At 39.4% G+C, this 24,369-nt stretch overlaps 1 protein-coding gene and 1 long non-coding RNA gene across 5 annotated transcripts in view; one reads left to right on the top strand and one right to left on the bottom strand.

The window, feature by feature from the left end:
- Window positions 1-240: 240 nt before the first annotated feature.
- nsd3 (nuclear receptor binding SET domain protein 3) overlaps window positions 241-24,369 on the bottom strand; it is a 28,684-nt gene continuing 4,555 nt past the window's right edge. The window contains exons 3-25 of one of the 4 annotated variants that reach the window (XM_077560520.1): window positions 23,789-24,028; window positions 23,550-23,712; window positions 23,315-23,469; window positions 21,434-22,087; window positions 20,112-20,277; window positions 19,946-20,046; window positions 18,645-18,690; window positions 18,429-18,559; window positions 18,201-18,326; window positions 17,999-18,125; window positions 17,724-17,924; window positions 15,474-15,653; window positions 14,440-14,586; window positions 10,005-10,161; window positions 8,482-8,684; window positions 8,283-8,395; window positions 7,853-7,999; window positions 7,656-7,778; window positions 6,138-6,254; window positions 5,922-6,063; window positions 5,591-5,697; window positions 5,305-5,509; window positions 241-3,910 (exon numbers count right to left, since the gene is read on the bottom strand). In XM_077560520.1, the coding sequence (XP_077416646.1) occupies window positions 3,624-3,910; window positions 5,305-5,509; window positions 5,591-5,697; window positions 5,922-6,063; window positions 6,138-6,254; window positions 7,656-7,778; window positions 7,853-7,999; window positions 8,283-8,395; window positions 8,482-8,684; window positions 10,005-10,161; window positions 14,440-14,586; window positions 15,474-15,653; window positions 17,724-17,924; window positions 17,999-18,125; window positions 18,201-18,326; window positions 18,429-18,559; window positions 18,645-18,690; window positions 19,946-20,046; window positions 20,112-20,277; window positions 21,434-22,087; window positions 23,315-23,469; window positions 23,550-23,712; window positions 23,789-24,028 (4,038 nt within the window). In that variant the 3' untranslated portion in view covers window positions 241-3,623. The remainder of the gene's footprint in view (window positions 3,911-5,304; window positions 5,510-5,590; window positions 5,698-5,921; window positions 6,064-6,137; window positions 6,255-7,655; window positions 7,779-7,852; window positions 8,000-8,282; window positions 8,396-8,481; window positions 8,685-10,004; window positions 10,162-14,439; window positions 14,587-15,473; window positions 15,654-17,723; window positions 17,925-17,998; window positions 18,126-18,200; window positions 18,327-18,428; window positions 18,560-18,644; window positions 18,691-19,945; window positions 20,047-20,111; window positions 20,278-21,433; window positions 22,088-23,314; window positions 23,470-23,549; window positions 23,713-23,788; window positions 24,029-24,369) is intronic. The other 3 variants (XM_077560522.1, XM_077560521.1, XM_077560523.1) reach the window with 3 other exon arrangements.
- Window positions 8,268-9,148, top strand: LOC144048488 (uncharacterized). Its single transcript, XR_013293359.1, has 2 exons — window positions 8,268-8,415; window positions 8,548-9,148. It is a non-coding gene; the product is annotated as an uncharacterized LOC144048488 (long non-coding RNA).

Below are 24,369 nucleotides of genomic sequence, written 5' to 3'. Positions count from 1 at the left end.
TTTAAAACAAAAATGAGTTATCAAATTAATTATAGCCAAAATAATTTCTTACTGCTGAAAATGGTTCAATGAGGTAAGTAGGCTATCCCTTTGACTTAAGTATTTCAGTACAGTAATGTAGAAAAAAAAACATACAAAAGACTTGCAGTGATTAAACAGCTGTCTACTGTGATAACTGCAATGCATTAGAGGGCTATGTCACTTTTGGGACAAATTTGCAAAAACGACACAATCAAGTGCTTCACTGAGACAGAGTACAGCTTTATTAAAGTCAAACTTCAGGCATGTCTGAACTCTTCCAACTCAACTTTTGAATGAAAAAAGGACAGAAGTCATATTTTCAAATAAAAAGACGGTCATGTACAAAAAGAGTGTCTTCCCAACAGTCACGCACAATTAGAAGCGGAATTGTACAAGCAAAAAAAAAAATAAAAAAATAAAATAAAATCGCACGCCACAGTAACATGATTCTATGCAAATACAATGCAAGACTATTTACAGGTTCGCCAACAATATGCAATAACACAGGTTGAACAGTAATCAACATGGTGGTCGTGTTCATCCACGGTTTTCATTGAAGCAACACCAAGAGAGATAGATATGACCTCAGTTAGTAACTCAAAGTAATTCTACTACAAAAAACAATTGAGTGCTTTGCAGGTGAGGTTTTATTCAGCACAACACCAATTCTTCTCTGACTGCCTGTCAACCAAAAACTCAACAGTCAGCAAAATTGCACAAAAAAAGATGTTACAGTGAACGGAAACTTTGACGCACTAGAGGGGTGGCTGGTTCTAATCGGAATAGATATTTATAAAAAATAAAATTAAAAAAAGAATTGCTTTGAAAAGTCATTCTGTGGGTTTAAGGGTCACTTACAAGGGCACAAACATGCTTGGGGGGATTTATCACAAAATAATGGCACTAATGAACAAATTTTTTTTTTAACAAAATGAAATGATGCAACACACAAATGAAGCATTCCAATACTGCCACTGCATCAGCAGAGAGGACAAATGGCACTGAGCGACATTGTCATGCAATCCGCATGTGCAAAAAAATAACATTAAAAATAAAGGCCGCTGCCTTCATTATTGAAAGTATAATAAAGGGGACAGAAATTGTGCTGTGATCAGGCATTTTAAGACTCAAATGTATGCAGTTCAGTTTAACAGTCACCTTAAGAAGACAAACCAGTCATGCCATTATGATGAAAAAAAAATGCCTGTGGTCCACACTTAAAATAACACATGAATAAATAATAACATTCAAGTTTGGGCGGTAACATGCGCGAGTGTGAAAATAAAAGTGCCTTGACGACTAAGCTGAGAGTAAAGTATTGGGAGGGGGAAATAATTTATGTACAGTGCCATCAAAATGTATTTACCCTCTTCTCAATTATTATTTTTTTTTAAACCTTTGATTAAGGTCTTTTAAGCATTTTTAAAACAACTTAACTTTCTGGTCTTTTAGCTTCTTTCCGTTGCTTTTAAAAAACGTTTTTGTAAATGTGTTTAAATGGTGTCAATATATGTTGTTTTAATCATTTTAAATAGCTATATTTTTCTCTTTGTAATTGCTTTTAGATGCTGTGCTTGAGTTCACATTGCGTTGCCTTGTGTATGAAATGTGATACTTATATTAATTTGCCCTGCTTTAAACATTAAAATGGGGAAACTGCAAAAATAATAATAATAATAAAATAAAAAATTGACAAGATGGTGAATATTTTTGATAGCACTGTATATAAGAGGGAAAATGCCAACAAATGAGACGTTACATACTACATACAACTTGGAGCCAAAATTGGCCAAATATTAAGTTAACACCCCCTCTTTAAAAAAATAAAAATAAAATAAAAATCATTTTACACAAAACATCCCCAATCAATTGTTTTGCATTGACATTAACTTGAGCTTCTTATGATGCTGATCACCTTGTGAACTTAAACAAAAGAAACATATACCCTAGTTACCCGGGAGCACAAAAAAAGACCGAGGCATGATAACAAACATTCCAATACTGAACTGCTTTTTACAGCAAATACAGTGACGAGTCACCACACACATGAGCAGCGGCTAATGTGGAATCATTACACCTATGTATATAACAAAAAAAAAGTATGCACTAATTACAGGTATAAGTGAACCCTACCGATTTTTTTTCTTTTTAAATGTCACACGGTGGTAACAGGGAGTACTGCACTGGTGTTCGACAAAGCAATTGGTATAAAATGTGGTGCAATAAATACAAAAGATTCGACAGATGAGCAATTTAAAAACACTGTACAGGTTGTCTTTTGTACACTATACTGGACTGTGTGTCATGATACTGATTCATGATTTCTTCAACACGAGGCTGGCAGTCATTCAAATTTTGCCCCCTTCCCACAAAAAGTTTTTTTTTTTTTTTTTTTGTCACAGCACATTTGAAATTCTTATGTTACTACCAGAAGAAGAGGTATCCATTTTCAAAACACTTACGTTCCTTTAATATACATATTCTGTATATGTGTGACCTAACTAAATAGTGTAATGACAAGAAGGCGTGTGAAAGTGCTTTTCAGAGAAGTTTTGGCAAAAAAAAAAAAATCTAAATAAAAAAGGTCACAGTACACAAACGTTACTGAAACGCATCTGGGCAGTAGTTCCTACAGCCACAATGGAACTCAAGTCATCCCTTAAGGCTGATTAACAGATAGCAGAGTGCTCACTGGCTGGGCCCTCCTACCTCCCTCGAGCAAGACAACGGCTCAGAGAAAATGTGGAACCCACTTTATATTAAAGAAGAAAAAAAAAATCTGTTGTGAAAAATCAAGTGTGGAAGCTGGGCGCCGTGCCTCCCCGTTGTTAAGTACTTTACAATAGCATGAGCCAATTATGTACACGTGAATGAGCAAACAAAAAAAAAAAATCACAAGTACTTGTGTAATGTTATACGAGTACGCTATATATCATTATACAGTATTTCACCTTAATAGGACGATTTTCACAAGGAGGTCTGCGCAACACCTAAACAAAGAAATACACCACTCACCGAGATGAAGTGAGAAAAATCTGCCTGTAAACATTAACAAACATAGATACGTATATAATTATATTCATCTATAGCCATAAGTATATCAAAAACATGGTTAAAGGAACGTTGGAATGTAGTGTGGGCCTTTAAAAAAAAAAAAAAATTGCACAAAAAGTGTTGCCCCTCCTGTTCGTCAAAGAGCGGAGGACCTTGATACGATGACGTGTCACGTGCGGAGTGGCGTCGGGGCAGTGGAAGTGTGTGAGAGACGCCAGCCGCGGCGTACAGCAGGTAAACGAGGAGGAGCGGCGTGGCGTCCCCTCCCTCCACCTCACTTCCTTCAAAGAGCCGGCTACTGACAACACTCGGGATTATCCGAAGGGCGAGCAAAACGAGGCGTTGGTCGGTCTGGGATCTTGCCGCTGTTATGTGTTAGTGGTGTTTTACAGCCAGAAAAGCGCGCATCCTCGCCCCCATCCTGCTCTAATTTCACTGCGTTTGCCACATAAGGAGTTCTTCAACATGTCTCGGCTCAAGGTCCGACCCCAAAAAAAAAAAAAAATCCCTTTAATGAGCACAGGTGGGCGGAGCTCCAGGAGTGCGCTTCACAGGGAACGAGGTAACGAGGGTGCCACGTCGTCTCCCTGCGGTTCCTCTTTGACCGTGACGGGGCTCAGAGACGAAGTGGGCGGCGGCGGCTTCGTTGAGCCGGGGCTGGAGCTCAGGGGACTGAGGGGGTTGTGGCTGGAACAACAGGGGCGGCCCTCCAGCGAGGAGGCGGTGAGCGCCCCCGTCTCGTGGTCCTGGCAGAAGGAGCGAGGGCAGAAGTCACAGAGGGACGAGGCCGGCGAGCCGCAGATACTGCAGTCGTGCCAGGGACACTCCCAACGACCTGTGGGCGGGAAAATGGTTACGATTGCAGAGTGTGGAAACGGAAGGGGTGAGCAGTTACCGTACTTATGGAGGAGGAGGAGGAGCTAAATGCAAATTGGTGCCAGCAGACCCAAGGACAACAAAAGTACACTCTAAAAACAGTTGGGTCAAAAATAACCCAAATTGGGTCAAGAATGGACCAACCCATCTATTTTAGTTATTTAACCCAAAAAATTGGTGGGTTATTGACCCAACTTTCTGATGTAAATCCACAAATAAACCCATTTTTTGGTTTGCTTTGTGGGTTATTCATTTGACCTTGGGTTGTCTTTGGGTTGCTCTGTGAGTTATTCATTTGACTTTGGGTTGGTTGAATAATCCAATTGAATTGGGTCAAAAATGAACCAAACCAAACATTTTGAGGTATTTAGCCCCAAATGTTGGATCAAATTATATTAATAACCCACAAATAAAACCAATTTTTGGTTTGCTTTGTGGGTTATTCATTTGATTTTGGGTTGCTTTGTGGGTTATTCATATGATCCAAATGTTTTTGGTTAGTTGAACAACCCAAAATAGTGAGTCGGTCCCTTTTTGACCCAATTTGGGTTCATTTTGACCCAATTTGGGTTCATTTTGACCCAATTTGGGTTCATTTTGACCCAATTGTTTTTATAGAGCCCATGGTTCTGTTCTAAAACTAGCTCAACAGTGAGGGGACACTGTGACTTACTAAGAAGAATTAAAAAGATTAGAAGGTTAACATTTATTTGTTTAAACTTAACATGGTACACGTTTTTTCTGTAGTACCAAATATTCTATGATTTCTATATTGCCCCGCTCAGTGAGTGACCTTTCACCTCCAAGTTTTCGGTCTAATGGACAAATGTCCTCATACTTTTGTCCACAAAGTAGACAGTAAATAGCAGCTTGTCTGGTTTGAAAATTCTGCACCTTATATCTCGGCCGACAAACTTTCACTTTGAACTCAAATAACTGTTTAAAGGGATATTTGACTCATTTAGCCATTTTCAGCAGTAAGAAGATACAAATTTGTCGATAATTAATTAATTTAATGACTTCATTATTTTTCATGCACAATTAATACCTTTAATTAATTAACACCTGAAAATGACGGTTGGTAAGGACCAATCATGGCTCAGTTTGCTAACGTCACATGACCAAACCCCTAAAACAGGTGAGCCGTAATTAGTCGTTACCTGAGCTCTGAGCAACTGTGATGTCATCTTCAGTCAACAGCAAGTGGCAAAATGTCTTTTTAAAGGTATTAACTACACACGAAAAATAACGACGTTAGCAAATTAATTCAAGACAAAATATTAACTTTTTATCGCTGAAAATGGCTAAACGAGTCAAGTATCCCATTAAATTGCTAGATTTTGAGATCTTTACCATATGGCGGCTTGGTGAGGTTGAGACACAGCAGGTGGTACGCCTTGGGACACTCCTTCCTGTCGCACATCACCAGCTCTCCTCCCTCTCCGCAGTAAAAGCAGAAGTACTCGTGCGTGTGCTTGCCCTCCAGCCGCAGCTTCCGCTTTTTCTGCCTCAGCTTGGCATTCCGGGCCTTCTCCTCTTTCTCCTGCACCACAGCACTCTGTTGGGAAAAGTCGCAAGATAATGAAAAGAGACTCAAAATGACATCGTGCTCTAACAGGGACCGGAAATGCGCGCTTACAGTTGGCTGCACGCCGAGGAAACCTGAGCAGTTGTCTGACCCGCAGTGGCAAGATGTTCGCCTGTTGCCCACGCAGTGCAGGTTATAATTGAAAGTCATCTCGGTGCCTGCACACAGACGGGAAGCATTTCATTAAATTCACCTGACCCGGAAACCAAACTGATCTGAAGTCAGCTACCATAAAAAAAAAAAAAATTAACCCCTAGGCGTTATTGTGACCATTTTTTGTCTTTTTGCTGGTTCTGACCAAGCCATTTCAAAATAAAATACTGCCCACGGGTTTTAAACAATAATATGACCTACTCAGTGATTTTCCAGAATTTTAACTCACCAGCCTCTATATCGCAGAGAGCAAAGAGTCCAATGCGGACATCGCCGTTGACCGTCCACTTTTGGGTTTCACAGTTGGGGCTGCAGCTGTGGTTAATGAACCGGGAAGAATTCCCCTTTGGACCGGCGTCGATCACACGATCCTGAAGTGTGCAAAGGTGGGCACTAAGACAACGTGGATTGAGGAGAAGGTGTGTTTTTTCACAAGGTTTGTTACCTTAGTGAGAGTTAGCATGTAGAAGTTGGTGACGTGGTTTTCATGGGCACGTTTAATTCGCTGCTGGCACTCCTCCGAGTCAATGACTTCTCCGACATACTCAGTCACAAAGTCACCCTGCAGAAAACATTATATTTATACTTGAGTCATTTGGATCGCTAATAGTGTAAGGTACTTTTGTAGGATTGGGCATTTGAAACAATACTATTCAACAATTATTTTTATTAGGGATGGCTGAGTACCGATACCAGGTACCTTTAACCTTTTGTGGCCATTTTATGATCAAGAAATAAAAATGAGAAATGAAAAGAATAGGAAATTGCCATTCATTTCATGCAATTTTAAGGAAAAATGCTATTTTGGGATACGTATCTAGGTCTTTATTTTTTATTTATTTTTTAAGTGAATCTGTGAATTTTGTGTATCAAAAGTATGGTAATACTGTAGTGATATCGGTGACTACTCAAGAGTTGAGTACTCCTATTGTTCTGAAAGAAAAAAAAAGCGGTATCGGACATCCCTAATTTTTACAATTAAGTTCCCGCTGAAAAGAGACAATAGTCAAACTACATGAAAAAATGGAATTACACAAAATCTGAATATTATACTCTTTAGAAAATTATTTTTCTAGTCAAGTGTAATAATTGTGCTATTTTTTTTTTTTTGGTTCGGTGGCATGACTGTAAAAATGGAAACATTTACACATATTTAACTTTTTGACTGCCAGACGTTTTCAGAAAAGGGATGCCGTGGGTGCCAGCCGATTTTAAGCATTTTGACTGATCTTTCAAGGTCCACAGAAAATTATGTGTTTGGACTATGGAAACACACATACTACCAAATGAAAGATTGGACTCTCATCTTTCATCAGAAAAAAAAAGTTTGTTTCTACCTTATTCCGTTTTTCAGTAATCAACAATAGAAAATGGTTAGTTTCACCTCTGTTTTGAAAAATAACGTCTTTTAACGTCTTTGGTACTCCTCCATAGGATTTTACTAAACGTTATTTAACGTTTTTGGCAGTCAAAGAGTTAAAAGATTAAATAGCAAAATGTGCAAATATTTCCAACTTTTTCTTATAATACTACAACTTTATTCATGTCAGATTTTGTGCAAAATCACATCTTTAAACAATGACGCCCCATGAAAAACATCTTGAAAATAAAAGACAATTGCTTCCAAATTAGCTTATTATAGATGTTATTACAGATTGTTGTTGAGAAATATGAAGAATGCCACCATGATCATGACAAGACAGATAATCCCATAAAACCCACAAGAGAGGAAAAATAAGAGATATAGTGTTGTATGTTCATCGTATTGCAATTACCACACAAGGAGTGCAGCATCAAACTTTTATGCTTTGTTTACTTCCTCTTTCTCTGGCGAATAGTCTTTCAGATCAATCAATCATAATGTAAAATAAAATGACAAACACATTAAGACCAAAGACTTAACAAATCAAATCGAAAGCCGATTGAGAAAATGATAGTTGGGACAGTCCACTCTGACACTTACCTTCCTCAGAGCCTGGATGGCTCTGAGGCCCCATCCACGGCCCTCTGTCTTTATCACCTCCGTCTCCGCGTACAGGCGCTTGGAGAAACACTGGTTCTCGCAATTGTCTCCTGCAGGACAAACCTGTGCCACGACGGTGAGAGGTTAACACATTGACTCACTCTAAAATGTCTCAAAGGACGAGTAGAGCAACAAACCTGAGGATGGCACTCGTACTGCAGCATGCGGTTGAGACACTGGGAGTCCAGGCTGCACGGGTGCTCGTCCGCGGGTCGGCAGTTGCAGCGCGGGATTTCGGATAAGTCGGCAACGTGCATGTGGACTTTCCCAACAGGTTTGTTGGACTAAAACAGGAAATGACACAACTCATTTAGAAAGTACGAAAAATGCAGAAGAAGGCAAAAGGCATAGTTTTAACCAAGCAGTACAGTTTTACTAAGGATACCAAACCATCCATTTTCTACACTGTGTTTGTTGACGCCCACGTCACTCACCAGGCCAGGAAACCACCTTTTAAGGTCAACTACACGAAGCTACATCGACTGCACTGCTTGGTAAAAACCGAGCCGAATAGACCTTATTGGAAATTTTGCATGTTATTATTTCATCTAACTGATATGATACTACCTTTATGAATTTGTAGGGTGGCGGTTTGCGAGAGTTGCGCTCCTGTTCTAAAGCCTCCCTGCTCTCCCTCTGGGCCTTGAGCTCCTGAAACCTGCGGGCTGCTTCTTCCAGAGCTGAAACACCCCGGCAACAGGTTAGAAACCTATATTGTGGTCTGCCTTTTTTTGTTAAGAAGGTTCCAGAACCTCCAGTTGATTACCTTTCTTGAAAGTCTTGTTGATGTTGATCTGACCCGTCACGAAGTTTTTGTCATTCTCCACGTAAGGGAAGACACGGCCCTGATTGATCCAGTAGTAGTCATGAGAACCGAAGAAAAAGACGGGGAAGTCGCCAATGTCGTGACGAAGGCTCTGGATGTTTGACGGCACCAAGCGAGGGTTGCAGATCTCTGCCGGCCACCACCTGGAAGAGAAGACATTTTGTCGGAGAGAGAACATGCGGCATTAAAAACAAAACAAAACAAAACACAGATCTCAGCTTTTAGTAAGTGATAGAGTAAAACTACATGTTAGCTCATGAGTTTATCTAAGCATTTTATTTATATTTATTTTAAATGAATTTAACACTTATCTATGACCCGGTTTTTACATGAAAGAAGGGTGGCAAATCTTTGGCTCAAGGGCCACATTTGATTTTTTAAAACAGGCAGAGGTGGCAAATCATTCATAGCCGATGATTAAAAACTAAGTGTGTCCAAATGAGTGCATTCATTTTGAGTTAAAGTTCCTTTAATGCCACCATTTTTTTTTAACGTGCAATTAAAGACCGCTCCTTATTTGGAAAGCCTGTACTGGGGGAATTCCAGTTGCAACGCAGCAGACATGTCCACAGCAAAATTTAGCAGTAATACATTTTTATCATATATTTGTGGACACTGGGGTCAAGTTGTATTGTACAATTTTAAAAATGTAAAAATTTCACTTCATGTTAAAGATTAGCTCTTAATATGAAAAGAAAAATGCACTGAGCTGTCACCAATGTCTTACAAATGCAATTATGCCATCTAGTGGCAAAAAAATGACCTCAACACAAATCAATAGCACACTAAGATTTTTTTTACAGCTTTTGACTAAAAGATGCAGCCATCTTTATTTATTACCCCCCCCCCCCCACACTATTATGTTTATTTTATTTTATTATATTTAACAAGAGACTGCGCTAGCCGGCAACTAGTTCAGGGTGTACCCCTCCTACTGCCCGAAGCCAGCTGGGATAGACTTCCTCTTGTAAGTAATAAGCGTTTAGGAAAATGGATGGCTGGATATTAACAAGAGCATGAAAACTTATTGTACATTTTATTGTACATTTAGAACCGATATAAAATAAGAGATTAATCGTATATTAGCTATTGAAGTCATGCTATTTAATTAGGATTAATAAAATAATAATCGGCTGATCCCTATTAAAAACATAAATTAGTATTTTAAAATAGAAAAAAAAAATTTTTTTTTACTTAAATACATTCAATCATTAATTATCCAATCAATTTTTTTCCCCAAAAATCAAAGAGAGCAGCTTGTCTGAGGCCCATTGGCACAGATGGGTAGTAACGAGCTACATTTACTCAGTTTGAGTGATTTAAAAAAAAAAATGTTTTTGTACCTGTCAAGAGTAGCTTTACAGACTACTACAGAGACGAGAATGTGCATAGCTGAAAGGTGCGCAACAGGAACAGGAGAATATGGCCCTTTGTCATTGAACGTGTCCTTCATCTGTGCCTACCTGTAGTTTCCCAGTTTGACCCAGACAATTTGTTTGTAGTGAGGTTTCTTGCCAGCCCTACAATCGCTGCAGGACCACGACCCCTCAGGCATCTCCATCTCCAAACACTCCGGGTGGAAGGAAGCCGGGCATGAGTCGCAGCACAGCAACTTGCCTCCTACATTTGTATGTATGGATGGACACGGGTTTGAGCGTGTGTGCATGCATGCATGTGTATGTGTGTGTGTGTTTGATGTGGGAAATGAGTATACAAAGACAGGAGGAGGGTATCATTAGGCTTAAAGAATTTACAAGATGGACAAACTCTGAATCTCATTTGCAGACAAGCCTAAGGACATTGTGGAAGTAATTAAAAAGGTAACGAAGCGTCAGGTTAGGAAGTACGGTGGAACCCTCCAAAGTTGAACACCCCCAAAAGAAGTAAAATCTCAAATTGGACCAACATTTTCTGGAAAATCTCATGAGACTCGAGCTTGGTGAAAATAAAGATAAGATCCACTGATTGTCACACCCACCTAAGTGGGGCGAAATTCGTTCTCCGCATTTGACCCATCCCCTGAGGGAGCGGTGAGCAGCAGCAGCAGCCACGCTCGGGAATCATATGGTGATCTAACCTCCCAATTCCAACCCTTAATGCTGAGTGTCAAGCAGAGCGGCAATGGGTCCCATTTTTATAGTCTTTAGTATGACCCGGCCGGGAATTGAACCCACAACCTCCCAGTCTCAGGGCAGACACTGTACCACTAGGCCACTGAGCTGGTAAGATAAAATAAATAGTAAAATATTGACTCCCTACTAAAAATAATGTCCTAGGTCACAAACCAAACCCAGTACTGGATATATTATATTTATCAATTTCATTTTAGAGGTAGACTTGAATATCTGTACAACTGAAGATGTAGGTGAACATTTACAGTATATGTTTTAGGCAAAAAAACAACAATTTTGTCCAAATTGGACACATTTTTTAACTCTTTGACTGCCAAAAATGTTAAATAACGTTTAGTAAAATCCTATGGAGGAGTGCCAAAGACGTTAAAATACGTTTGTTTGTTTTTTTCAAAACAGAGGTGAAACTAACCATTTTCTATTGTTGATTACTGAAAAACGGAATAAGGAAGAAACAAACTTTTTTTTCTGATGAAAGATGAGAGTCCAATCTTTCATTTGGTAGTATGTGTGTTTCCATAGTCCAAACACATCATTTTCTGTGGCCCTTGAAAGATCAGTCAAAAATGCTTAAATCAGCTGGCACCCACGGCATCCCTTTTCTGAAAACGTCTGGCAGTCAAAGAGCTAATTGTGCTACCACATGTTGGACTTTCTCTAATGGTACACAAAAAATAGTGCATATTAATTGCTTGGACTTGGAGTAATAATCAGCACTTGCTATTCCAGTTTTCACGTTATTGAACAACTTTTTGTACTTATTCCAAAAATGCTTCATAGTCCGACAAATGAGAAATCCAATTTATTGGTAATGAAAATATTAAATGGTAAATAGACTGTCCTCAAATGGCACTTTATTTTGATCATTTGTTTCTAAAGCCACCCCCACTTATCTCATTCCGTCCGTTGACGCAGCGTACCAAGCCCCAGAAAAGTTTCCAAACAAGTTAACCTCCAAGAACATGGCCAACGTGAAAACCAATGATGTTGTTTTGTCTTTTGGTCCCATTTTAAATCCATCCCCGCCGCGTGTACTAGCTTAGCGTAGCTTTGTCCTAGCTAATGCTAAGCCAGTTATTCTCTTAGGTCCTTTGGGGTCCTTTGTGGCCTGCGCACATGCCAATGACGGCTGGCTACTTTTATTTCATTAGTTAAAGTTTTATTTCATTTTATTACACCTCCTAGCCTATGGGGAAATTATAACAACTTCCACATCATTTATTAGTTTGTGTTCAACGTTAGAGGTTCCACTGTTCACACAAATCAAACTGAAGCTACTTTTGTAACATATATTTGGAACTAGGAAAAGGCTCCTGTTGGAGCTCCTTAATGACAACCATGTGCCATGAAGGAGGCTGAAAATGGTAGGCCACCCCTGTTTGAGGCCGTCAACTTGGATAACACTTTAAATGCATTAGTACCGCATGTCTGACAATCAGATTCAGAGCACTGTACCAAGGGCTGGTCAATTGGATACACATGCAGCAGCAACACCGGACTCCAATCAGCCAGTGATCAGGGGGTTAAATTAAAAATCATAAAAAACAAAGACTGGCAAAAAAAAAAGAAAAAAGAAAAAGCAGGCATGCAGTCCTGCCAATAAAGCAAACTGTTCCCCATCACACATAAAGCACCTTGCATAGACCGGCTTGTATGGAATTTTCAGAACCAATTTTGCGCCAATACCGCATAATTTAAGTCTCACTATTTTTTACTTTAAACTTGTGCTGTAATCATTTACAAATTGTGATTTCATTCCATCCAAGGCAGGTCAAAGGTGTAGAAATAGATGTTCCCAAAATGTCAATTCATCTGACAATATCAGCCAAAAATAAAAACGTACAATTGGGGTCAGGGTTGAAGCAAAGGGAAGCTGGACATGGCCTTTTTGCGTAAATAAAATAAGCCCGCAGTGCTCAAGCAGAGAAGCAGTGCACCTCCACAAACCACAGACAGAGCATGAACCAACGCAGAGCATCCAGCATCATAGCGCTATACTGCCGTCGATGTTCTTAAACTGACCATATGCTAGTCGCACTATGGGCCCCATGCAAAAGCCAGAGTTCATTGACGGTGCACTTGAGGACGACCTGTTGCATTCACCAAGTCATTATTTATTCATCAGAATGAAAATGTATCAATTATTGCATCAGTTAATAGTGAGGAAATATCTCACTCCTCGACTCTTGTATGTGTGTACCGTTTTCATCTAATAATAGCCAGTAGCACTTATTTACTTTAATTAGACTAGAGTTACGGGTAGCTATTAAAGGGGAATTCATGTTAAAAGATAAATAAATAAAATAACATATTATCATCTAATTTTATTTTGTAATTTTGTAGCATATTCTAAACTATAATATATTTAAATTAAATATAAAGTAATTCTATATTTTTCCAAAGTTTCATCATCATATAGCGAAATGATGATAATTTATCAAATTGATGCGCTAAATTGCAATTGTAAAAATGGGACAGAATTCGTAAAAATTAAGATTGTTGATTGTGTTGAATTATTGATGTCTACCATGACACATGGTGCTGGTTAATATGAGGTGAGGTGTTTATTTTTTTTAAGTAGTCACTACATTTGTTAATTATTTGAGGTAGGGATGCACTAATACTGAAACTGCCAATATCATACCGATACTGTACTAGTCTCTACATGCTGTGTGTGCTGTTTATTGATACTCCAAACAGATATTAACAGTAAAACTAAGACAAAATAAAGAAAATTATACACTATATTATACTATATTTAAGTTAAAACATGGCATGACATTGTTTTGCAAACATCTGCTAGTTTAATGCTAATACATACACAAAATGGATAGCATCAACGATGCTGTACCTTCACATAACGCGGCACACATATAAAGAATGATGAATTAACATCCACACTACAGTCACATATATTTCCTACGCTGTAAACAAACTATTTATAATATTGTAGCTTTGCCAACATTCTTCCTTGTGTCTTCTCACCAAATCTACTTACGTGTTATCCACACGAGTGCACCACACTGCCCCCTGGAGGCTTGAGCAGCGTGCAAACAGCATCAGCCGCATATATGCCTACACGTATACAGGAAGTGTTATATTTGAATAAAATGTATTCCATGTTCAAAAAAAGTTTTTGGGAACAATATTTGTGTGTGTAAGAAGTGTTATATTTGAGTGAAGCAGTAACAGTTTGTGTGTATTAAAAGGGATGAAAAGAGTCAAACCTATGCTAGTAAAATTTTGTATTTTGGAATTAAATTGAAAGATTTAATGTGTTTTTTTCTCCCACTGTAATGGCATTATAAAGTATTGATACTATAAATGAATACGAAAATTTAAGTGGCATCAGTGGATCCATAGAGGCACTGCATATTTTAGAGCGTAAATAAATCACTATTTTAGGCAATATGTTAACCGTATAATGATGAGGGTCAAATGACGATAAAAAAAGGAAAAAGATTTTTCCTTTGGTGAATCCAGCAGGCACATTTCAAATTGAATTCAACAAAAGAACTAGATTTGTTTTGCATGCGACCCAGAGTTATCTGTTAATTAAAAGGGATTCAGGCTGAGGTTATTTATTCAATGCACAACTCTGCATGGCAATTAACTGCAAATTGAGCCAGTCAATTAAGGTGGCACCTGAAGGCTTTGAAATGAAAGTGGCATTCAAAAAAGGAGAAACTGATCGGAATGGGAGCAGGCACAATACAAACACAAACCAGTGGGGGACAAAGGAGAAAGAGAAAAACTGTTCAGTTACCTTTCCCAACATTCTTTTTGGTAGCTGACGAAGGAGAGGGAATCATAGGTAATTTCAACTCAGCACGATTTGACTCAGTCAGAAGGTAGTGGGACTTATAGGCATATGAACTTAATATGGTGTCAGTAAGGTCTTGCACTAACAGCCCTACACAAGACACACAGGAAGAGACGGGGGTGAGCCGCAGTCAAACTAAAATAAATAAATTAATAATAACAAAAAAATAAAAAATACCCCAAAAAAGAGATAGAACAAACACTGTCTCTCACACATACTGACAACACAAGTAAGAAACATGTAAAACAGTCGTGGCCCAACACAAAGTGGCCGGACAGTTCGCAGGACTTATTGTTTAAAAAGGAAAAGGGCCATCAACATTTTTCAACATCGACATCCGGGACATATGAGAATCATTCAAGTGGAGCGCAAAGTAACAAGCTTGGCTCTTTGTAATAAGAAAACTAACAACAAATTTACATTTAGCAGCCGTGCTAGTCATGTAAAACGGTGCCAAACCGGAAACACACAATACAAAATATCACAAGTCGTGGTTCCACCGTGTAGTAAAGTTCAGTTTGAGAGATTATATCATTTTTTTTCCCATTATCCAAAGTTGGAAACTGTATCAAAATGTATCTGTAACATAATGTTAAAAAGACTGAAGCTAAACTCAATCACACACTGTTACATGCTACATGGTAAAAACACATGCCAGATCACAATTTGAAATTACTGATCAAAACCATACAAAATGAGAGCAAAACTGAATTGCACCACTTGGTGGGATCACGGCTTAAGTATGTGAGGTTGACCAAAAGAAATAGGCTTCCCCAAAACGAAAAAAAAAAAAAAAGCTACAATCATGTAGGGCAACAAGATATTGTTTTACATGTCATAGTCGAACCGAAAAGGCAGATTATTTTAAAATCAGCCAAACAAAAACATCCTCTGCGCCACCTGGCCGCATGACTGTGTGTTTGTAGGAGTTCGTGAGTGTGGGCAAATTTTAAGACAGTGGGGGGGGCGGAGCTTACCTCTGGCGCACAGGAAGCACCAGCCCACGTTGACGGGGGAAGTTAGGAGGCCGTTCTTCTTGGTGCTGCCGTGGCTGCTGCAGATCATGATATGATGTGTGAGGATGGCGCTGCCCGCCGCCACACAGCTGTCGCCTGTGTGATACGCCACCGGGCAGCGGATACAACGCATCAGGCGACCTAGACAGTGGACAATAAAGATTCAAGAGCGGTCCAACATTAAGACTTAGTGTGTGGCAGCCAGACAGGGCATCCATGTTAGGATCTTAAAGGGGAAGTCAACATTAAACATTTCTTGACAATAATATGTAACTTTACTAGTCTAAACATGACATTCTGATCAGTATTACATTTGTGGAATATGCGATATACAGCAAAATCCAGCCATTTTATCCAACTCAAGACGGCCATTTTGCCATTTCCTGTCGACTGTATGTTACTCAGGGTTCAAGCTAAAACTAATCACAGCTCACCTGTTTTCTTAAGCTGAGCTGCGATTGGTTGTTACCTGAGACCTGAGCAACTGTGATGTCATCTTCACTCGATAGCAAGTAGCAAAATGACTGCCTTCTGATATTGATAAAAAACTGCTGAGATTTGGCTGCTTAACTCATATTCCACTAACGCAATATTGACCAAAATACTGTATTTAGACTCCAGTAATTTCTGGACTACAAGTCGCTACTTTTTTTTACTTGCATTCGACCCTGCGGCTAATACAAAGGTACGGCTTATCCATCAGATCACAAGGGGGCGCACTATAAAGGAAGCGCAAGAGCGTCAGGCAGAGCAAAACAAACCAAGTGAGCCCAAATACAGTAGGAGAGACAGAACGAGAGCGAGACAATTTGCGCCCTTATTATGGGAATGCGGTGCGGTAATATTAAAACACCTGAGGTTTACAGTCAGGTGCAGCTTTTAATGTGTAACAAACACGAGTATTCCCCAAATTTAGCTAGCGCTGCTAATAGTCAGGTGCGCCTTGTAGTCCAGAAATTACTGTAGCTGCATAGAGGGGTTTGGGGATTTTTTTTTTTGGGGGGGGGGGGGTTGACTTCCCCTTTAAGGCAGGTTAAATTCAAGATTTGTTAAGTATTTTAATTCCATATGAAATTAAATTACTGATGTTCCCAATGTTCCATGTTGTCCAAAGTTGCAACAGTACATAAATAACATGGATCGCCTCTTAGGAATCACAGCTAAAACTACATCACTATTGTGTTGGTTCGCTAAGCTATTTTTTGGAATGGTAATTTATTTTGAGATTTGAGACTACTTACAATCATAACATCCAACTTAACGTGTTAAAAAAAATTAAAGATTGATTAAAAACATTTTAAAGGGAAGTCATCCCAAAAATAAATTCTTGGCAATTATATGTTCTATGCAGCCCCACTTGCTTATAAATGGTTTTCTGCTTAACATTACGTTAGTGGAATATGAGTTAAGCAGCAAAATTCAGCAGTTTTTATCAATATCAGAAGGCGGCCATTTTACCACTTATTGTCGAGTGAAAATGACATCACAGTTGCTCAGGTCTCGGCTAACAACCAATCACAACTCAGCTTCAGAAAACAGGTGAGCTGTGATTGGTTGTTGCCTGAGCCCTGAGCAACAGTGATGTTATCTTTAGTTGACAGCAAGTGGCAAAATGGCCGCCCCCTGAGATGGATAAAAATGGCTGGATTTTGAATGTCATGTTTAGATTAGTGAGGTCACAAATAACATATTATTGTCAAGAAATGTTTAAGTTGGCTTCGCCTAAGGATCCATGGGAACCTTGCCAGAACCGGCCCTATATTCATATTATACATAAGTTTCAATGATCATTTAATATTTAGCGACTTAACCAAAAATATTACTTCCTGTGTAGTTACTTTATTTGCACGTTATGTTGTTTTTTTTTTGCAGTATGAAAATCTTACTGAGTATTTAAACATTTTACATTTTCTGGCCTTTATATGTCGCTCAAGGCATTTCTTATGGAATTCCCATCAGGATGTTTTTTTACGGAATCATAAATAAGTATCTTATGTCAAATCGGTAAAATTCACAGAATGAACAATATTGAGCTCTCCAGAAGAAGAATAAAATAAAAATTAAAATTAAAATTAAAATTAAAATTAAAATTAAAATTAAAATAAAAATTAAAATTAAAATTAAAATTAAAATTAAAATTAAAATTAAAATAAAAAAAAAATTAAAAAATAAAAATAAAAAAAATAAAAAAATAAAAAAAATATCTTTCACCTTTGCTGGCTCGCTGCAGGTCTCTCTCCAGACAACAGGTGGCGCAGCTGTGCTGAGGGCAGCTGAAGCCTCCGCCAGTGCTGCCGGTAGTGCCTGGGAGTTGACGTACACAATCCTCGTGGTAGTAACATCCGCATCCGGTCACCGAACAACGTGTCACCTCTTGGCTTGCTTTCTTACAGCTGAAACACTGGTGATTGCCTAGAAAAAATGGTTACAGAGAAACTGAGAATGCGGAATGCAAGGACGCAGTGGAAGGTCAACGATCCACTTACCATTTCTACATTCCAGGCACGTGAACCTTCCTTCAGGTAGGGACGTTAGGCCGAGACACTCGAGGTGGAACTGCCTGTTGCAGTCACCTTCACACACCACCAAATTCTCGCCGTACACCTCGCAAATCTACACGGAAACATCACGTCGGTTAGTACATAAAAGTTCGCAAGAGAGGAAAACAGCACGTGGATTAGTGTTGACCTGGCAGACGGTGTCCCTCTTCCCGGTGTTACTATCCTGACGAGACAAGCCAGAGTCCACAGACTGAGTGTCTGAGGCATCTGCATCTGCAGCTGCTGGACTATCAAGACTCTTCCCAAATAAACCCTGAGAGAGGAAAAAAAAGGCTTCACGTTATCATGCTTTTATATAAACATATAACGTAATTAATAGAATATAAAGAAGCCTGCTGATCTTCTCCAACCCTACCTGCGGATCGTTGAGGCCTCTGGAGTCTGAATCTGACGTGTCCCGATACTGAGAGGACGCCATCTCCACGTCGGTGGACGCTCGACTCCGTTTCTTCAGCGGTTTACAGGCGTCAGATATCTCACTGGCTCCTGAACAAATTGCACAAGAATGGACGTCAGTAAAAGAAAGACTGGATTAAATGGAGGCAAAGTGTAAGGGAGCGTGAGAACCAACCTTTCTGGGAACCTGCCCTTGGTGTGGCCTCGGGCGCCATCTCCGCCTGAAACGATATGGTGACATAAAGTTTTAAGAGGGGTTGACATTTTGAGATTGGGAGAAAGGAATGGAACATTTACGGTGGCAACAGCACCGAAATTCTGGTCGTTTTAAAAAGAACAACAAAATAATTTGCGATACGATAATTGTCACGATATTGTGGGTAGGTTGGTGATATAAAAAAAAGCTCATGATACTAAAATAAAAAATATAATAAAATTGAAATCTCATAATAGAAAGCCCAATATTGTGTTTTTGAACATAATAACAGCAGTGACAAAGACGTAATGTCATGTCACATGTCATGATCATGTGCTATCTATGTAGTTCTCAATACTGTGTTCGGCAGAATTGGGCAAAGTCATGATTTTTGACAAAGACGTCGAAAAATATTTGCTGGTATGACTGATTTACCGGAGTGCTAGCCACCACCGTGGCCAAAATATTCCTAACTAAAATTAAACTGCACTAATAAACTAACCACCAGAGGGTGCTAAAACTGCACAAATGAATTACAACCTGCCTTTCTAACAGATGGGCTGTCTTTAATATTGTGACATGACGACCACGATAACGTGGCAATTTTAATATCGCAATATTGCCATTATCGTTACATCCCTAATACTCGGTGGAGTAGCCATGTCAGCCGTGTGGAAATACTTTTAAGTAAACACAGATGACAACACTTAGTAGAAAACACGTGTTTTTCAAGATCCACTCTTCGCTGTTTCATTTCGTAACTGACGTTACATTTGCTACAGTTGAGTGAAATGTCCAAGAAAAGTTTGAGTTTTGTGTTCCTGGACAATATTGTAGCCGGTATCGGCGAGTACTTGAATTTAGGTGTTTATACTCATTCTAGAGTGAAAAAAAAATGTGGAATTAGATCATCACTATTAAATATTATTCCGTGAATTATGATTTCAATTTAGTAAAGCAATATGGTTGGTACACTGCACACTGAATTTTCATTTTTAGTCTGCCTACTGGAATAAGCAAACAGAAGCTGACGGATTAAAAGACTGTGTGGTCTATTTATAAACCATCTTATTGCATATTTACAAGTCAGTGTCCTCGGTTTTTGTTTGCATTTTAAAAAGGTTCACCAACACATGAGAACATTGACCTGCAAAAAGGAAACCTCCATTTTGAGATCCATTTCAAAATCTTTGTTGTGATGTAAATAAATGGTCAAACCAAGACTGTTTTTGAAACCCTATCAACATAATCTATTGTAAACAGAACCTCTGTCTTGATACCTGTTCCTTTTTGGTTTTCTTTTTCGGGACAGGGTCGTTGCCTCTCTCTGACTCAGATCTGCTCCTTACTGACCGCCGCTGCAGTTTCCTCTCTTGAGAACCTGAAGAATGATGAAATAATTGGGACTCCCTGGTTCCCGCAAAAATCTTGCCGTGTTCTACAAACCATGCGGGCTGCTGTGGTGAGAGCCAGGAGAGGAGGTGGGCTGCGTTCCGCCTTCTTCGCTCCTCCGACTGGCGGGAGATTCTCTCCTCTCCTCTCCTTCTTCCTCCATATCGTCCACATCTTCGTCTTCTTCTGGACTGGGCTCGGGTTTAGCTCTGTTTTCCTGCTGACATAAAAAAAAAAAAAAAAAAAGTAAACTAAATGGCAGTTCATTGTTCATGCCCCAGCTGTTCACAGCTTTTTAAGGGATTGTTTATGGGATTTTACAGTATGCAAGTCCGAATTTAATTTAGAGTGGCGTGTCTTCCGTGTTGTACAACATTAGGTTGCAACATGGCGGGCAGCCCTGAGGTATGCATTGAGATGCAGCGTAGTTGAGAGACACAAGATGATGGTAAACTTCAGTAAGTCTTTGCTCCCTCAAAGTATCGCTGTGCAGTTGAACTCGTATCTGAAATCATCTTTCCCCACCGAAATAAATGGAAATGCCATTAGTCGGTTCCAGGCTCTTCCCACTCAAAAAAACAAAAAACAATTTTTTGGTGTATCCTTTTAATGAGATAAATAGAACTCTATACATTTAAACTTCATTAAAACATTGTAATGACAATTAAATGAAACCAGTTTTTCATTCAATACACATTGTGCTGTTCTTCCTGGTGTGCCAGCCTTGGCCACTAGAGGGCAATATAAGACAGCTTTACAGTTCAGTATTGGAGACAGTATATGTATGGCAGTTAAAATGACTCTTTCCTTGCAGAGGATAAATAAATGCCTTTGTTTAGTTTTATACTGGATTTCTACATGTTTCACAGTACTGTTTGTGTTCAGATATTTGTTTGCTTTAAGTGTAACACCACCACCAGATGAGATAGATAGATGCTAATTGTTAGCCTTTGAGGTTATGGAGCTATTTTTATGTTGCTATTGGAAAAAAAACATACAATAAAATTGCACAATTTAGCAGCTGCATCCAACTTTTTTGTTGCTATTCTTCTTATTATTTATCTTTACAAAATATATATTGTTCAAAGTATAGTTCAAAGGTCATTATAGTAGAGCATGACCAAACCAAAGCATTTGTCGAGAGAAGCTAGCAGTGTCAAAGACAATAACATGATTAACCCCCAATGAATTTGAGCAAATTTATTTCACAAGTGGTCACCCTTCCAATGAATCAATACCCAAATAGCTCTCAGTTTCAAAAAGGTTGCTCCTCTCTATTGTGGGTTTTCACTTATTGAAGATGCGTCTGAAACATATCCCTCGTGACAAACAGGAGTTCACGATACAACATATGTGAATACTTGAGCTTCACCCACCTCAGGTGAACAGTAGCCCAGATCAGGCTGCTTGCCTTCTCCCTCCACTCGCTCCTCCTCCACCTCCTCCTCTTCTTCTTCCTCCTCCTCCGCATTCTTCTCCTCTTCTTTTTTAGGCGAGGGAGTGATTTTTTTCTGCAGGAGAGGCCAGTCACACTTTGTGATCTCCACGTTCAGCCTCTTCATGGTGATGGAGAGAGGCAGCAGCTTTCTCGCTGCCGCAGTTTTCCACGCCCTGACTGGCGCTGGAGAATCCGGTTTGGCTGCCGTGTCCGAACCGGTGTCTTGTTCAGGGGAGTCGGACTTACTCTGGTCGCCCCTCAGGTTCTTCTTCTCATTTGAGCCATTGTTGTCGTCGGCGTTGGAAATACTACACTGTCGACGTGGCAGCTGCCTCCTTGGTGGCGGCTCTCTTTCAGGCGACTTCACTTCTCCGTCGTCCTTTTTATTGGCTGATCCACTGGAGCGCCGGCTCCGCTTCTCGGGTCGGCCGACTGGTCTCTTGGCAATCGGGGCCTCGTTAGGGACCGGGTCAACGTAAATGAAAGTGTAGTTGTCGATGCGCTCCTGACGCGTCATCAGGAAGGCGTCCTCCGCGTGGCCCACGCCGACTTCCCACTGAGCGCGCTCCCTCTGAGGGATCGGCTTCAGAAGCTGGAAGAGATAACGGACGGTTGATTATTATTTTTTTTTTTTTTTTTTGACATTTGGTTTGACAAATGTGTTTATCAGCTCTCTGCTTTGATATTAGAACATTTATAGAACATCAAAAAAACATTAATCCAGCTAATGATTACACTGAACTATTTTAGGGCTGTCAAAATTAAAGCGTTAACTCTGGAGTTTAATTTACGGTAAATTCTTTAAAGCGTAAAAAAAAAAAAAAACTCCTGTTGTGGCCTGTAACCTGCAGCCAAACTTTGCCACTGGCATGAAGATGGACAAACACAGACTACAATTACCGGTAGTTACTTTTCATTTTTACTTGGATAAATTTCAAATAATTTGCGCACTTTACAAAGCCAAATTCAAATAACATATGAGTTGTACGTCTTTGCCGTATCATTTCAGAGCACAAAACATTGCTCAAGTTCGCGCCGTGCTTATTTTTGGAAGAAGTTTTGATAATTTTTTTTTTTTGAGGAAAAAAAAGATGGCCTTTAAAGCTGAGTCCATTTTGATCGTTTTGTTCAAAAGTTGTATTATACAGTACAAGAATTTGATTTGAGGATTTTACATTAATTACAAGATTTTACAAGTAAATATCTGTTACAAGGCTTTGTAGAAAAAAAAAAGTAGAAGTATAAAAATGTACGGAAGAGGATTAGGGCCAATGAAGAGAGAGAACAAAAGTTTGGCAAGATTCTCACTTTATTCTCAGAATTCACACTTTTAAGTCAGAATTCTGAGAATAAAGTGACAATTGTCACTTTAAAGTGAGAATTCTGACTTTAATCTCAGAATTCCAACTTTAATCTCAGAATTCCGACTTTAATCTCAGAATTCCGACTTTAATCTCAGAATTCCGACTTTAAAGTGAGATTTTTGATTATATTCTCTTAATTATTACTTTAAAGTCAGAATTCTGACTATTAGTGCTACTTTTATTCTCACTTTAAAGTCAGAATTCTGACTTAAAAATCTGACTTTATTCTCAGAATTCTGACCTTAAAGTCAGAATTCTGACTATTAGTGCTACTATTATTCTCACTTTAAAGTCAGAATTCTGATATTTTCTCTTCACTGGCCTTAATCCTCTTATTGTACAATTAACTCTTTTAAAAAATAAAAAAAAATCAATGGCTTGACAACACTGTATATTATCGATTTTTACAAGACCACAAAAAAAAAAGCTTGACATGAATTATGTTGTTGACGTACTTTATGTTTTTCCACGGTGTTTGTGGTTTTGCGCAGCGTGTCCGCCTGGAGCTCATCAAACTGTTGCTTGCCCTGGTAGATAAAGATCCTCTTCTCGTGTATCCACGCTCGCTCTGCTACGCTGCCAAAAAACTGGACGTGGTACTCCCTATGACCTGCATCAAATTGGAGTTGAGCGTCAATTCTCACGTTCATCCTTGAAACGTGGTCTTAAAAGCCCGGCGGGCGCACTTACCTCTGGTGTTGATGCGCGTGTGGACCTTCATCTGTGGGTCGGATGAAACCATGCAAGGCCACCATGGGTAGGTGCCCACCTTGGACCACACCAGATCTCCAATGACAAATTCTTTGCAGAATCCTGTCTCCTGGATCACCGAGGGTTGATTGACTTTCGGAACCTGAGAATACGACGTCTGTTCAAAATTCAAAGCACTTTTGCTTAAATTAACCGGAGATGAGACTTTGAGCTCTTGCCTTTGGTTCAGTTTGGATGACGGTCTTCTGAGGCTTCTCCGTCTGGTCAGGTGGAGGCTCTCTTGGCTGCGGCTGGACGTGGGTGTCCTCCGTCTGGCCCGTGGTACCCGCTTGGCCTTGGAAAGGCTCCAAATCTTGCTCCTGGATGTGGAGCTGCAGCTTTGCGCTCTTTTTCCTCTTCTCTTTCTTCCTCTCGTGTCGGCGCTGCACCTGCGCCGCCTCGTTCTTCTGAGATTCCTTCTGAAGATGAAAATAAGACAGAAAGAAAAACTGTGGTGAAACAACAGTTAACCATCTGGGTGCTTTTGAAGCCAACGCAAACTTGGCTGCATGTCTGCAGATATCAAACTTTGCTCCGAGACGATTAGCGGCGAACATTTCAGCAGGTTTTTTTTTGTGTCACATGGCCTACAGTAACCAATCACCTTGGTTAATACAATAATACAATCCGTTGACTCACTTTGCACATTTTTTTACAACTGAAGCAAATAGAAATGCAATAAATCAGTTCCAGTACCCGAATTAAGTTTTTCATTATTTTTTAATCGGTGTGTGGTTAAAAATAGACAGTGTATAAAAAT

Source organism: Vanacampus margaritifer, chromosome 3, assembly GCF_051991255.1.
Source record: "Vanacampus margaritifer isolate UIUO_Vmar chromosome 3, RoL_Vmar_1.0, whole genome shotgun sequence".
In the NCBI taxonomy this organism is placed as follows: Eukaryota; Metazoa; Chordata; class Actinopteri; order Syngnathiformes; family Syngnathidae; genus Vanacampus; species Vanacampus margaritifer.
The sequence above is the reverse complement of the archived record's forward strand: the minus strand, read 5'-3'. Positions and strand labels throughout refer to the sequence as shown.